Here is a 15,399-nt window from a genome sequence, read left to right as displayed (position 1 = left end):
AAAAGGACCAAGTGTCTCATGTAGCTGGTCTAGTACAATGACACGACAGAGTCTAAATAGAGAGCTGAATTCTGAACTTCTGGTATTAAAAAGTTTTTTTTTCTAATTAGAATGAAGGATAGATAAAACAATATAACTGTTAGATAAAACGATGCCTATAAAGTGTTATTATTTAGGTAAGTAATTTGCATTCATAATGGATTTTGCTTATTTGAGTTGCTTTAAAAAACTATAGACTTTGTAAAAAAAAAAAAAAGACTAAAATCATGCCGGAAGAGTTTCTGTTTCAACACAGTTCTTGCTATTAGATAATCTCATACCACCTTCTGTAATCATCTTCTGTTGATTTAAAAGGCCAAAAACATTTATATGACCATAGAGGTCTTGAGACGGATGCGGGCAGAGTTCGGATAGCTACCTGGTGTCAGCTACATCCAGGTACATAGTGGCCGCCAGTGAATCACCAGCTCATGGCTGGAGCAGAAAATCGATTTGAAATGAGCAGACATTGCACAATGCAGACTATGCAAGAAGGGCTACAACTAGTCGGTACTCAGATACGTGAACACACAATTGGCATTTGTCATGGCAAGTAGTATATTTTAGGGGAGCTTTCTCACTTTTGAGAGGTATCACATTTTTTAATCCAGCCGTACACATCACAATTAAGGTTAGGCTCGATCAGACAAGCAGCGGCTCGGATAGGATAAAAATGTACTTCTCCCATATGTAGAAGAAGTCGGAGACAGGCAGTTCCAGGACTGGTGTGGTAGCTCCTCAACACTTTCAGGAACCCAGGCCCCTTCTTGCTTCTGTCCGTGTTGTCGCTAAGATGTAGTTCATCTCTTCATGGTCCAAGATGGTTGCCTGAGCTCCAGGCGTCAGTCTACAGACCAGGCAGGAGGATGCAGGAAGAGCACAAGCCATCCTTAAGGAGATTTCCCAGCAATGTCACGTATGTTCACCTACGTTTCATTGCCAAGAACTTAGTCATGGAGCTGTACCTAAGGTACTAAGCTAAGAGGAAAGCTGAGAATGCAGTCTAAGCTGTAGGCAGTAGGTCTTGCTCAAGGACAGTGTTCTGTTACTGTGGAGGAATGAAATAGTAATCAGAAGGCAAACTAGCAGCTTGCCCACCCTGGCTTTTCCATGGCAATTCTTTCTGTTCTTCCGTATCTACCACAACACACACTATAATAATAGTTATGAGAAGAATGTATCCCTATCAGAAGAGCCCCAGGAAGTTAAAAAAAAAGAGTCAAGATTTATTTTCTCAGGTACTCATTCCTTGCCAGTGTTGACATTTAAGCTTTTCTCGGTTTTGTAATAATGTTTTTCAGTTTGTCAAGGCTTAATGTGTTCTTATTTGGTTTCAGTATATAAGAAGAGTCTTGGAGATGACATTAGTTCTGAAACATCTGGAGATTTCCGGAAGGCTCTGTTGACTTTGGCAGATGTAAGTTTTTATTTTATATTGCTTAGCTGCCCGATAAGCTGCATGCTCAATAATAATTTTTAGGGAGTTTAAAAATAACCAAATGGAGACAATGAGATTGCAGTTCTCCTCGTGAAAGAATTTGTTCATCTTACATTTTCATTTCTGGACTCCAAAGAATATATCTTTCTTTGTCGGCATTTAAATTAAGTACGAAGCTTGATATAGAAAAACTATCTTCAGAAATGGGTATATCAGTCTCTGGATTAAAAAAAAAAAAGACTTGCAAGAATAAAAGCAAACAAAAAAGACTTGCTGCAACTTTATCTCTGCCACCTTCGGAAGAGTTGCTAAACCATTCATCAGTGTATGACCAAATGAGGCCACACCTAGCTCTCTCTTCTTAAGAGGTTCATGACTTTATAATGAAGGAGGTAAGGTCAAGGGTGAGGTATCACCACCGATGTGTGTAGAGAGGAAGTGATTTCAGCCATATCTCACTGGCCTCTTTCAGCTGATTTACACAGCTCCTAATGTGTGAGAAAGTCCCAGCACTGGCCTCAGCCTGAGGGTAGAAACAGTAGTTGTCAAAGTGAGGCATGATGCCACAAGGAAACAATTTATCCTAATTATGTTTTCAGTTACTTCAGATGGTGAAAACCTTAAAGACTGAACCTACAAACCCAAATTTATGAGGCATTGGCACAAACATACTGTCCCAGAGGTTTCTGTGTATAAGTGCATGCCCATTTACACACACACACGAGCACACAACAGCCCCGGGAAACAGTGAACAGTAGGGCTTCAGTGTTTAGAATAAAAAAAACCGGGCTCTCTGGGGCTCCTTTACTGCCTACTAGCTTTATGTGGACAAGCTATTTTAAGCCATAAAACCTTTGTTTTCAGGGCGCCTGGGTGGCTCAGTGGTTAAGTGTCTGCCTTCAGCTCAGGTCATGATCCCAGGGTCCTGGGATCAAGCCCTGCATCGGGCTCCCTGCTCAGTGGGGAGCCTGCTTCTCCCTCTGCCTCTGTCGCTCCCCCTGCTTGTGCTCTCTCTCTGTCTGTCAAATAAATAAATAAAATCTTTAAAAAAAACAAAACCTTTGTTTTCACATCTGTAAAATTAAAATAATAATAGTACCAACCTCTGGGGGTGTTGTGAAGATTCAGAGAGAGAGTGGGCATGTGCAGTACTGAGAACATAAGACACGATTATTCGTAGCGGTACCAATGAGACGCGGCGTTTTCTTACTCGAGCAGAGCACACCACGAACCAGAACAAAAAGGCAAGCTAGCAGCCACACTGAAAAGGAAAATAAGAGAAATCATGTGGAAATCAAATAGGCATACAGGACCTAATGTTTGAAAAGGGGAATAAATGCATTTTATAAATGTTACAGCCAAACATTTCATTCACCTAAAGTTCTCAAAATAATTCAGGCAATCTCCCTTTTCCTATCTCGCCTCTCTCTGTAATGGGCTGTGTGCACAAGCACTTGCACACACACACACACACACACGCACGCACGCTTCACCAGGAGCCCTCGGCATGAGAGCTGGTGGCAAGCTGCAAGGGTTTTGTGTTTTCATAGACCTTATTTTTAAGAGCATAAAAATCTTTTTAGATTTCCAGAGAAGTGGGGCAGAAATTACAGAGAGCTCCCGTATGCCCCTCCCGGTGTCCCATTATTAGTATCTTGCGTGAGTGTAGCATAGTACAGCTGGTGAATGAACACTGACACATTATGATTAACCAGAGTCCACAGGGTCCATTAAGTTTCACTCATGGGTTTGGACAAATGCATAACGTCATGCACCCACCATCACAGTATCACACAGAATAGTTTTACTGCCCTAAAATCCCTGTGCTCCAGCTCTTCATCCTTCTCTTCCTCCCTTCAAACCCCTGGCAATTACTGATCTTTTCACTGTCTCTATTGTTTTACCTTTTCCAGAATGTCATATGGTGGGAACTATACAGCACGTTGCCTCTCGGGACTGGCTGCTTATATTTGCTAAAATGCTACGTGTCTCTCAGGACTTGATAGCTCTTTTCCTTTTAACCATTGAATATTAGTCCATGGTATGGATATACACCAGTTTATTTTACCCGTTGAAGGGCATCTTAGTTTCTTCCAAGTTTTGGCAATGAGGGACAAAAACTTCTAACATTCATGTACAGTTTTTGTGTGGGCTTACATTTTCAGCTCACTTGGGTGAATATCAAGGAGCACAATTGCCGGATGATGGTTAAAGTGTGGTTGGTTTTGTAAGAAGTGGCCAAACTCTCTTCCAAAGTGGCTTTATCAATTTGCATTCCCACCAGCATGGAATGACAGTTCCTGGTGTTCCAAATCCTTGTCAGCACTTGGTGTTGTCAGGGTTTTGGATTTTAGCCATTCTAGTAGGTATGTCGTGGTATTTTATGGTTGTGTTTTCTTTTTTTAAATTTTCAGTTCCCTAATGACGCGTGATATTGAGCATCTTTTCATGTGCTTTCTTGCCAACTGTTTATCCGATCTCTGTGCAGATCTCTTGCCCATTTTTTAATTAGGTTTTCATTGGTTTAAGTGAGTGTTAGGAGCTCTTTATATATTTTGGATATAAGTCCTGTCTTAGATATGTGTTTGCAAATATTTTTTCCCAGTCCGTGGCCTGTTTTTTCATCTCCTTAAGATCTTTGAGGAAGAAACTGAGGCTCAGAAAATTGTGTGATTTGCTAGAAATTTCATGGCTAGTGAGCAGCAGAGCCAGAACAGGAGCCCCGAGCGCCCAGTTCCTCTGTGCTTCATGGTCTCCACTGGAGAAAAACCTCTAAAATGCCCTGCTGATTGGAATACCAAGTGTTAGAATCTTCTGTCCTTAAAAGGATTGCCGTTGTTTTCATCTTCCCTGTGTAGGGCAGAAGAGATGAGAGTCTGAAAGTGGATGGGCAGCTGGCCAAAAAGGATGCCCAGGTCAGTAATAGAGCGAAGACAACATCTCCTGTAGCCATTCTCCCCCTCGACTGCCTTTTCATTCGTGTGGCACCAGAGGAGGCTGCCCTCTCCTGTCCTGTTGGGAGGAGAAGCCTGAAGGCTGGGCATCACCCACCCCTGGTTCTTTGCCTCCCCCCGTGCTGGTTCTTCTTCTTCTGTCTCCAGCCTCCCCGACTCTCAGGTTCCTAGTCCGCTAACAGCGAGAGACCCGGGTAAGAGATTATCTCCCTAACCTCTACTACCAAGTAAACCTCCCGCTCTTCTCGTTCCACCAATCCCCTGCCCAGAAAGAGAGAGAGAGAGAGAAAGAGAGAGATTGTGTCCATAATAACATTCTAAATCTTCCTTCTCATCCAATAGATTCTCTATAATGCTGGGGAGAACAGATGGGGCACAGATGAAGATAAATTCACCGAGATCCTGTGTTTAAGGAGTTTTCCTCAACTGAAACTGAGTACGTACTCACATTACAAACCTTTTTGCTTTGTCTTGCATTTGCAAGTGTTTTGGGGTTTAATATACAAAATTCTGGAAAACGAAATTAAAAATTGCAAAGGCTGTTCCATTTGTATGTATAAACAATTCAGGAGAAAACATGGGGAGCTGTGTTCCAACTCAAGGCGGAACTGACCCTACTCTTGTCTTCCCTGGAGGCTGAGTACATTAGCTAGTGAGTGACAAGTAACAGGTGGGAGAGGGACAACAGGGAGAAGAAAAAGGGGAGCCCTCTGGGGTGAGAGCAGAGAGGAATATTCCGGTGGTATGGGGGAGCCCGAAGGCAATGCCTCCAGCCCATCTCTCCCCGAGTTAGCCACTTTCCAGAGAAACCAGGCATGCTGGGTATCTGTTAATGTGTTAATAAGGATTAACGTTCGGCTCTTTCTGATTCGACAGTGAATGGGGGAAAGGCAGCATAGTTCTTTTGGTCAGACCAACTATTACATGGAACTGCTAAGCAGCCACCTCCTCACTCATGTACCCCCCTGAACCTTTCTGGGAGCCACAGCACCCAGAAGCCCAGAACTCCGTTTACTGTGAGCCTCCAGCGGTGGCTCCCAAGTGCTGGTCGAGAGAGCAACCACAGTGCGTGACTAGGCTTATGCTGAGTTCACGGAAAAATGAGGAAACATGAGGATATCACCGTGACTTTTTAATTCTGAGATTGCCCCTCCTTAATTTTGGCATTACGTTTCACTTATTTTAGAAAATAATAGTAATAGTATATTATAGTTGCTTTATGAGTACTTTTATTTGAAGAATAAAAACTAAACAATGCTAGACTTCTCTCCAAAGGTTTTTCAAAATTTCCAAGGAAAAATTTACTTGGCTTACAAAGTATGCCTCTGTACTTGGTGACCTATAGGTTTTGCTTTGGGACAAAAACTGATCAAGACATTACCTCTGGTAAGCGTGGGTAGGCCATGCTGCTTTAGGGAATGATTTACTCAGCAGAAAGAAATCTGCATAATTAAGATTTCTTTAGCAGATAAAACATATTTGACTAATGACCACACTATTGTTTCCCAGGTGATGCTATAATTTAAAAGTAGCCCACCTTACTAGATAAATTATTTTTAATTTAACCTTTCAAGCTATTTTAAATTCCATCAACCTGGGAAGGGGGAAGGGAGGAGAGAGAAAGAGATCATTGAAGAAAATGGCCTATGAGGTTTAGGGGCTTTTTTATTTTTATTTTTTTATCTTATTTATTTATTTGAGAGAGAGAGAGGGAGAGAGAACGCAAACAGGGGGGAGGGGCGGAGGGAGAGAGAAGCAGACTCCCTGCTGAGCAGGGAGCCTGATGTGGGACTCCATCCGAGGAGCCTGGGATCATGACCTGAGCCGAAGGCAGAGGCTTAACCGACTGAGCCACCCAGGTGCCCCGAGGTTTAGGTTTTATTGTAGATAATTAAAAAAAAACAAAAACTTCCATGCTCAAATATTGATGGTTTAAAGAGGAGTTTTTGAGTTTGACACTTAACTTGATTTGCTGCATATCAAATAAAAAACTGGAATATATTCAAGTTGTGGTCAACTGGGATGCCTTAAATATTTTTTGTGGTGCTGCTTTTTAGCATTTGACGAATACAGAAATATTAGCCAGAAGGACATTGAGGACAGCATAAAAGGAGAATTGTCTGGGCATTTTGAAGACCTACTTCTGGCCATAGGTAAGCCCTTCAGTGCTTATAACCTGAGTTACTTTGCACTTGTTTTAAATCAACGGGAAGGTTCACTCCTTCCCTGTAAGAAGGCTGACCGATCTATCCTTATGCTCCCATAGCCCCCGGCACCGTCCCCGGGGCACACAGTGTGCTCCACAAATACTGTTAAGTGGATGCATGAAGAAGTTATCTTTTTAGGTTTTACTTTGCCTTTTAACTTTGTATTGGTTTGTCACCAGGCTTGGATTAGTAAACTCCTGGAGAGATGAAAATATTACATTTCTATTGGCATTTTTATTGAGGCTTGTTGAAAACGGAGTAATTGAGTAATTTACTAAATTTAGTAATTGACCCTATGTGGTTATTATGGGAAGATATCCATAGACTCCCAAAGCTGAGCCCAGATCGGAACTCTAGGTCTCCTCCCTCTTGGCCAAGCCAACCGGGAGTATGGAACAGAAAGTCAGGCACAGACTGAAGCTGGTCCTGGAGACATGTGGATTAACAAGCAGACACAAACACCGTTATGTAAGCAGATTAGTCCCCCCCAGGAGGTCTCTGCCATCTGCAGGCCCAAGTTCTTTATCAGCAGAGATGCTAGAAATGGAGCAAAGGTACACCCTGGGGAGTTATCGATGTAAGCGTAGGTGTTGGTGTGTCTGGGATCAGGAGATGAGTCAGCTGCTGTGGGAGCTTCTTTGGCAGGTAATTATATTTTCCCCCTGACTAAAGAGAATGACTGTGCTTAAGTTCCGTGCGAATCAAGACTTGATAAGCCTTTGAAAGTCAGGTGAAGCATTCACCTCTCCATCGTAAATAAATGCTAGTAGTGACCAGGGGGTAGAGTGGTATGGTTACTCAAAGAATCTTTTAAAAAAAACATATTACTGTAGATTAACTCAATTTCTATTCAATGAAACTGAACGTTACTTTGCTTTTTATAATAGTTCACTGTGCCAGAAACATGCCTGCCTTTTTAGCTGAAAGACTGTATCAGGCTTTAAAGGTAGGTCTGGAAATTTCATATACATTCTTAGTCTCTCTCCAGGAGAATATAAAAAAATACTGCATCATACTCATGGAATTTCATGTCCCTTCCCTCCTTGGAGGAGTCCTCGTTTTGTCTTAGAGGTTGGTAGTGAGTATCCTAATCATTCTAGAGATAGGTACAGCAAAGCGTTGACTAAATTATCTTCCCCACATCACAGTTAGTGGAGGCAGTGAACCTTGGTTTAGAACACCAAACCTCAAGCCTGACCCATAAGGCCCAGTGGCCTCTTAAAATAAACCGAGTCGAGTCAGTAGCCTTTCGTGCTATAGAAACCCTGCGCTTTCTTGTCTGTTGCTGCTGCTAGACAGTGAGATCCTTGAGTACAGGCGTTTTTCTTGCTCTATTCTATCTTCAGGCCTTGCCCTGAGCCGGGCACATGAGAAGATGTGTACTTCAGTCTCTCTCCTGGACATTTCCTATGGAGGTCCACGTGTGCCTTCAAAGTTATGTCCAAAGTGAACACATCCTGTCCGTCACCTCACCCCCCACCCAAGGCTGCTCCTTGTCCCGTGTTCAGTCACCTCAGTGGGTAGCCCCAACAGGAGCTAGCCTTGCCCGACTCTCTGAAGTTATACTGTTCCCCGCCTCGCCCCCCATCCTTGCCCTCTATGCCTCAGCCACCTTGGCCTTCTTTCTGTCCTTGACTATGCCGAGTGTCATCCCACACCAGAGTCTTTGCGTTTGTTGCCCTCTCTGCCTGGAATGGACCTCCTCCAGATCGACCTATGGCTGGCTCCTTCTCATCTCTCAGGTCGCCTCCTGAGAGAGGTCTTCCCTGACTAAACAGGTCGATTGGATTCCTTTCGGTCACACTCCATTCCATAATTCTTATCACTGTTTACATAAACAATGTGTTAATTTTCTCTCCTGTCCATCTCCATCCATTAAAACGTGAACTCCATGCGAACAGAGCTATAATCCATGCTGTTCGCTACTGTATGCACAGTGTATATCTGACATGTAGTAGATTTCTTTCTCTGGCTCATTATTTCGGCCCCAGGTCAAATACCACTTTCTCAGGCACACCCTTCCTAACCCTTGATCTATTTTAGGCCCTCCTTATATATACTCCCATAGTACCCAATATTTCCCATATGTTGGATTACATAGTATATCCTTTACAAAATTGAACGCTTAACAGGGCTATCTCATCTCTGTTTTCAGCATTTGGCATGGTGATGGCACAGAGTAAGTGCTCAATAAATATTTCTCGAATATATGAATGATGAAGTTTGATGACAAATGAGTGAAGAAGAGTCACTGTGGTTGAATATTTTGTGCACCATTATCTGTTTCCCATAGATATAGATCTATATGTTGTCTTGTGACCAGTGAGATTTGTATTGTGGACACTTGTATTCTTAACAGGGTGCTGGAACCGACGAGTTTACTCTGAACCGAATAATGGTGTCCAGATCAGAAATAGACCTTCTGGACATTCGAGCAGAGTTTAAGAAGCATCATGGCTATTCCCTATATTCGGCAATTAAAGTAAGTCTCCTCTTAAAAATAGCAAAACCCATTTTGTCTTTTCTACTCATCCTCTTTCCTATATAATCCTTAAAACATAGAGATATGTGACTGAGTTTTCTCTCTCCCTGTCAATGCATAAATGTGTTTTCTGAGTTTAAAATAGTGATAACAAAATGTCTCCTAAAGAGAGTGATTAATTTTAGCTCTAAAATTCCAGGCACATAATAGACACTCAAAAATTTTTTTTTAGGTTTAGTGGCCATGAATTGTTCTTCTTTTGTGAATTGTACATGCAAGTTGTTTACCTGTTTTTGATATTACAGTATTTTTATTTATTTCAGCTTTTCTTTATGAGAATAGAAGGAAAGAAAAATACATGTTTTAAATTTCCTATTTTTACCTGAAGTCTAGTTGACATACAATGTCACATTAGTTTCAGGCATAGCTAAATTTCCTCTTGTTTTACTCAAAATATAGATAGCATGGTTCTGTACTTTGGAGCTCTTCTCATTTCAGTTTATAGGAACCTTCTCATTCTTCTTTTAACAGCTGCGTATCATTCCATTATTTATATATTTGCACCCACCGTTTCAATAGATGTTTCCAATTTCTTGCTATTATAAACAGTGTTGTGATATGCATACACAATTCCATAAAGTGCAAGTATATCTAAGGGTAAGTGTATCTAAGGGATAAGTTGGTAGGATTGCTGAGGCAGATGTAAATACATTTGTAATCTTGGTAAATATTACCAATGGACTCCGTTTGCATGTCAATTAATCAACTAGATTCATTCACCAAAACCAATCCTTTTTTTCTTTGAACCAGAGCTTTTGTTTTTACATTAAATCTTTGCAGGAGGAGATGCATGCTTAAGTTGAAATTGGGAACTTACTCAAAAAGGCAGCTCTCAGACTGTGCCTGGGGCTTAGTGAGGATTTCATCAGCTCACGCTCAATGAAATTTGAGTCGATTCTGACACATTGCAATAGTTTCAATCAACACAGATAGATTTAATAACATTAACCATATTGTACTTACTAAGGCAGGAAAGTAGACTCACACATTTTATAAAGATTGCCAGTAACAAGGTTGAAACATGAGGCCTTCAGCTCACCCTCAGCAAACTAGAAAATTAAATTAACCATTAGTTCTCCCTCCCCAGTGGCTGGCTAATTGAGGCTTATTATATTAGGACACATCTAAGCTATGCGTACCCTGATAGAAAAGAAAAATCCATTGCTAAACAATTCAGTTTGTAATTTAAAATTACATGAGGTTTCTTCATTTCTATCACCTAATGTGCATGTTTTAAAAATGAAATGTTAAGATTGGATCAGGGGAAAAAATAGAGAGCTTGAACTAGATCAGTAAGCGTGAGACAGATTAAAAAGGAGGTCAAAGACCTATCTCCCCAATCCCAGGCTCGGATAGACTCACAGGTGAACTTCACCAAACTTTCAAAGAACAGATATTCCTATCCTATACAAGGTGGACCAGAATATAGGAAAAATGAAACCTGCCTAGTTAATTTTATGATTTTAGTATAATCTTGATTCCAAAGACAGAGGATAAAGAAAATTACAAAATCACTTCACTTATGAACATAGCAAAGAGTAAAATATTGACTGAATGTAGCCGTTTATTAAAAAAATAACACATCAAAATCAAGTGAGGTTTAACCCAGGAATAAAAGGATGGCTCAACATCAGAAAAGTAATTAAAGTGATTTCCCACATTCCACACATATAAAAGATAATTATATAATTATTTCAGTCTTTGTAGAAAAAGCTTTTGAAAAGGATCAATACATATTTATGATAAAAAACATTTCACCAAATTAAGAATAGAAGCAAACCTCCTTAAATTGATAAAGCTTACATACCAGCATATTATAGCAAATACATATTTATACTCAGTGGAGAAACTTTAGATGCAGTTCCTTTGAGATAGGGATCAGAACAATAATGCTCCCAACATACTGATAAATATTATACTATACTACTACTAATATACCTTAATACTATCTTACAGAGGACTAGGGGTCCTGTATAGTACTGGAAAGGAAGAAAAAAAAAAATGTGTAAAGATTGAACCAGAAGAGTCGAAGCTTTCATTATTTTCAGTAAATACAATCATCTTTTTAGAAAATCAACAGGGATTATAAATTATCATCAGTAATAAAAATTCATCAATGTTGCCAGATAAAGATCAACCTGTAAAAATTAATAGTATTTCTTACACTATATAATCAAAATTAAGATACCATTCATAATAGAAATGAAAAACTATAAATTATCCAGGAATTCACTTGACCAAGACGACATAACTCTATGGAGAAGACTTTAAGACTGTTATAAACACCATAACATATGTCAATAAATGGAGAGAGAGTTTATGCACCTGTGTTATGTGATAGGATACTATAAAGATGTCAGTTGTTCCTCAAAGTAAGCTATAAATCATGTGATTTATTTCAATCAACATTCCAGCTGGATTTCTTTGAGGAACTTGATTAAGTTACTTTAACATTTATATGAAGGAATGAAGATTCATGACTAATCAACCTTAAATACAAAGAATAAAGATAGGGAAAGGGCTAGTCCTACTAGAGACTGACATGATACAAAGCAATTATTAATTGTTTTAAGTGTAGTTTTGGAATAAGAACAGACGAATGACTCAATGGAACAGAATGGAGACCTCAGAGACAAATCCAATTGTTTGTGGAAACTCATAGGCTAGAGGGGGCATCATAAATCTGTAGGGAAGGACAGATTATTTAGTAAAAATGTATTGGGAAACCTGGTTGACTCTATAGCAAAAAATACAACTGGATCCTACCCAACACCACATTACCAGTAAACTGGAGATGAACTAAAAACCAAAATATAAAAGATAAAATTATAAAGCTAATCCAAGAAAATACAAAAATTACCTTTGTGACCTAGAAGCAGGGAAAAAATTTTTAAACAACAAAATCACAAACCACATTGCAAAAAACAACAAGCAAACAAACAAATGTACATTATTAAGTATAACATATTAAATAATCTCATTACATTTTCAGTACTGATGAATAGGATCTTTTTGATCCTTAAATTTCCATAATTCAGGAATTATGTATATCACCTGACCTTTGGTTCTGTCTTCCTCTTCCTTCTACCTATAGTTGAGACATTTCTCTGTTCATTAACACCTTTCTCAGGTGATGACTGGGGGGAGGAAGAGGGGAGGGAGAAGGTAGGTGAAAAAAAATGTGTCTCTCTTATTACTTAATAGTAAGATATTAATACAAAATTTGGATGAAATTACATTTTCTTGGTAGTTTTCACTGAGCAAACAAATTAAGTAGCTATTTAATAAATAGTACAATTCCAGGGTCTTTAATGGAAAACATAGTAGCCATCCTCAATTCTTAGTCTGTGTGGAGATTTGAGGTGAACATAAATAAAACAATTAGAAGAAGATAATATGAAACAGCATACAATTAAGTACTAGATTGTGCAGTACAGAGGATACTAATCTAGGAATTAAGAGTAAAGAAGTTTGGGATTAGATAGGGAATGTTTTTGGGGGAAAATGGGTCTTGAACCTGCCTTTCAGGTTTTTTTTTTCTTTCAGATTTTATTTATTTATTTGACAGACAGAGACACAGCGAGAGAGGGAACACAAGCAGGGGGAGTGGGAGAGGGAGAAGCAGGCTTCCCACCGAGCAGGGAGCCAGATGCCAGACGCGGGGCTCGATCCCAGGACCCTGGGATCATGACCTGAGCTGTAGGCAGATGTCTAATGACTGAGCCACCCTGCCTTTCAGGTTTAATAAGCTTGTGTTGAGTGCCTCCTGTGGGCAGGTTCTATGTTGCTCAACAGGGACTAGAATGCTTCAGGAAGGTGTGTATGGTAAGGAAAGGAGGGAAAGAAATAGTAAGGCACTTGATTGATTAGGGGGTCTGCCTTGGGGAATATTGAAAAACAAAATGCGAGTGGTGAGATGAATTTAGCTGAAAGAGAGTTTTGAGATCACAGAATTTGTATTTCATTCATTCAATTAAAAATATTTACTGAATGCATATTATGTGCCTGGCTCAGAGTTACAATTACAAGCAAAGGGGAAAAAACAGTTTCCTGCCCTTATGGAATTACAAATAAATGTAAAATTACAACTATGTTAAATGTAAAGGAAAGAGATACTGTGCTGTAAGACCATATGATAGGAGGATTTGACCTATAGGAAAAGCTTCTATGAGGAAGTTATGATTCAGATCTGAAAAAGAATAGACAAGGATTGTGGTGTCGGAGAGTCAGTAGAGCATTCTAACAAAAGGAAAAGGAATTACAAGTGGAAAGACCTCATGGTAAGGAAATATGATGAAAAATAAGGCCGGAGGGACCAGATCACCCAGGACCATTTTGGCAGTTTTAAGGATTTTGTCTTTTGCCCAGAAACATTGGAGAGTTTTCATTTTAAGTGCATAGTGTCATGATCAGAAGTACATTTTAAAAAGATCCCTGTGACCACAGGGAATGAATTGGACATAAGAAAGGAGAGATTTGGGGGTGCTGAGTTGTTTATTAGTCATACTGGAGCTGCTTATGACTGGGTAATGAAAAGTACTAATGCAAAGAGAGCAAAGAACAAAGACTCAAAAGATATTTAGGAATTAAAACTTGGGGGAGGGTATGTGCTATGGTGAGCACTGTGAATTGTGTAAGACTGTTGAATCACAGACCTGTACCTCTGAAACAAATAACACATTATATGTTAAAAAAAAAAAAAAGAAGAAGATAGTAGGAAGGGAAAAATGAAGGGGGGTGGGATTCGGAGGGGGAGACGAACCATGAGAGACCATGGACTCTGAGAAACAAACTGAGGGTTCTAGAGGGGAGAGGGTGGGGGGATGGGTTAGCCTGGTGATGGGTATTAAAGAGTGTGGGTATTGAATGGAGCACTGGGTGTTATATGCAAACAATGAATCATGGAACACTACATCAAAAACTAATGATGTAATGTATGGTGATTAACATAACATAATAAAATAAAATAAAATTAAAAATCCAGTTAACAAAACAAAACAAAAAAACCTTGGGGACTTGATGTGATATCCTGCTGTAAGGAACAAGAAAGAAAAGGTATCAAGGATGATTCCCAGGTTTCTAACTTGGGATCAGATAGTGGTGCCATTCTCTGCAAGGTCAGGCTTTAGGTTTTTGTTTTTGTTTTCTTTTTCTTTTTTTGGGAGTGGGAGAAAGTTCATGAGTTTGGTTTTGCACTCTTTGAGTTAGAGATGTCTTCGAAACATATAAGTAGAATTGTCAGGTCAGTAGCTAGTGGTATGAGATATATTTTCAGAGTCAGTTATGTTACTGAATAGTTGGACATGAATGAAAATCTAAGGAGAAAAACATAGATTGAGAAGAGAAGAAAGCTTAGAATTGAGATTTAAGCATTACTGACAATTAATGGCTGGATAGCTGAGGATGAGCCTGTAAAAAAGACAAAGGTAAGGAAGCCAGAGAAGAAGAAGAAAAAGCCAGGACTACTTACAGGAAAAGTAAGGGCTTGATGAACATGGTGGCCCTTGGACTTGATTTACAATGCAATAAGAATGAACACCTTGGAGATACAGTTGATGAATCTAGAACCAAGGAAACTAGAGATAAGAGATATGAGCCTAGAGTAGATTCGTCATGGTCAGAATGGAAAAAGGAATAACTTAAAGAACACTGCAAAGAAATAATTGGCAGGATGGATTAAATGTAGAGGATAAAAGATGGGATCAAAGTTGAGAGAAGAGAGGATCGCTGGTAGCACTGTGAAAACTACACCAGCAGAGCCAGTTAGTCTCTTGAGAACAATTAATGTAGCCTCATTAGGAAGATGTAATTTATGTTCAAAGGTTCTAAAAATACATTAGTTTTTTTGTGATGGTAAAATTTCTAAAATGCCATATAAATAGAATAGCTATTTTACGAGAAGGCATAAAGGTATGGAGGTAGGAGAAAGGATGGACTTTGTTTAGCGTCAACAGTGGATCAGAATTTATATTTAGCTCCGTTAAGCTACTTGGATGTATTTCTTGCCTAACTGATAGAACCGCAAAAAATTGTTTACAACTTGGTCAGAGATAGCTAAAAGGGAGCTATTTTAATACACAGCTAGAGCATCATTGGCTTATCAGCAGTCCCAGAGATTATTACATACGGCAGAGCAAGACTTAGAAAAACCAATAGAGGAAGAACTACAATCTGTATAAAACAAGAGAATGTGTATTAATGCCTGTTGTATCTCATTAT

At 39.5% G+C, this 15,399-nt stretch overlaps 1 protein-coding gene across 1 annotated transcript in view; it reads left to right on the top strand.

The window, feature by feature from the left end:
* Nucleotides 1-15,399, top strand: part of ANXA3 (annexin A3) — a 295,648-nt gene that overhangs the window by 32,499 nt on the left and 247,750 nt on the right. The window contains exons 7-12 of the mRNA XM_081812268.1: nucleotides 1,377-1,456; nucleotides 4,336-4,392; nucleotides 4,774-4,867; nucleotides 6,489-6,584; nucleotides 7,526-7,584; nucleotides 8,998-9,124. Of these exons, the coding sequence (XP_081668394.1) occupies nucleotides 1,377-1,456; nucleotides 4,336-4,392; nucleotides 4,774-4,867; nucleotides 6,489-6,584; nucleotides 7,526-7,584; nucleotides 8,998-9,124 (513 nt within the window). The remainder of the gene's footprint in view (nucleotides 1-1,376; nucleotides 1,457-4,335; nucleotides 4,393-4,773; nucleotides 4,868-6,488; nucleotides 6,585-7,525; nucleotides 7,585-8,997; nucleotides 9,125-15,399) is intronic.

This window comes from Leptonychotes weddellii, chromosome 2, assembly GCF_054177405.1.
Source record: "Leptonychotes weddellii isolate Sample4059 chromosome 2, ASM5417740v2, whole genome shotgun sequence".
NCBI lineage: Eukaryota > Metazoa > Chordata > Mammalia > Carnivora > Phocidae > Leptonychotes > Leptonychotes weddellii.
The sequence above is the reverse complement of the archived record's forward strand: the minus strand, read 5'-3'. Positions and strand labels throughout refer to the sequence as shown.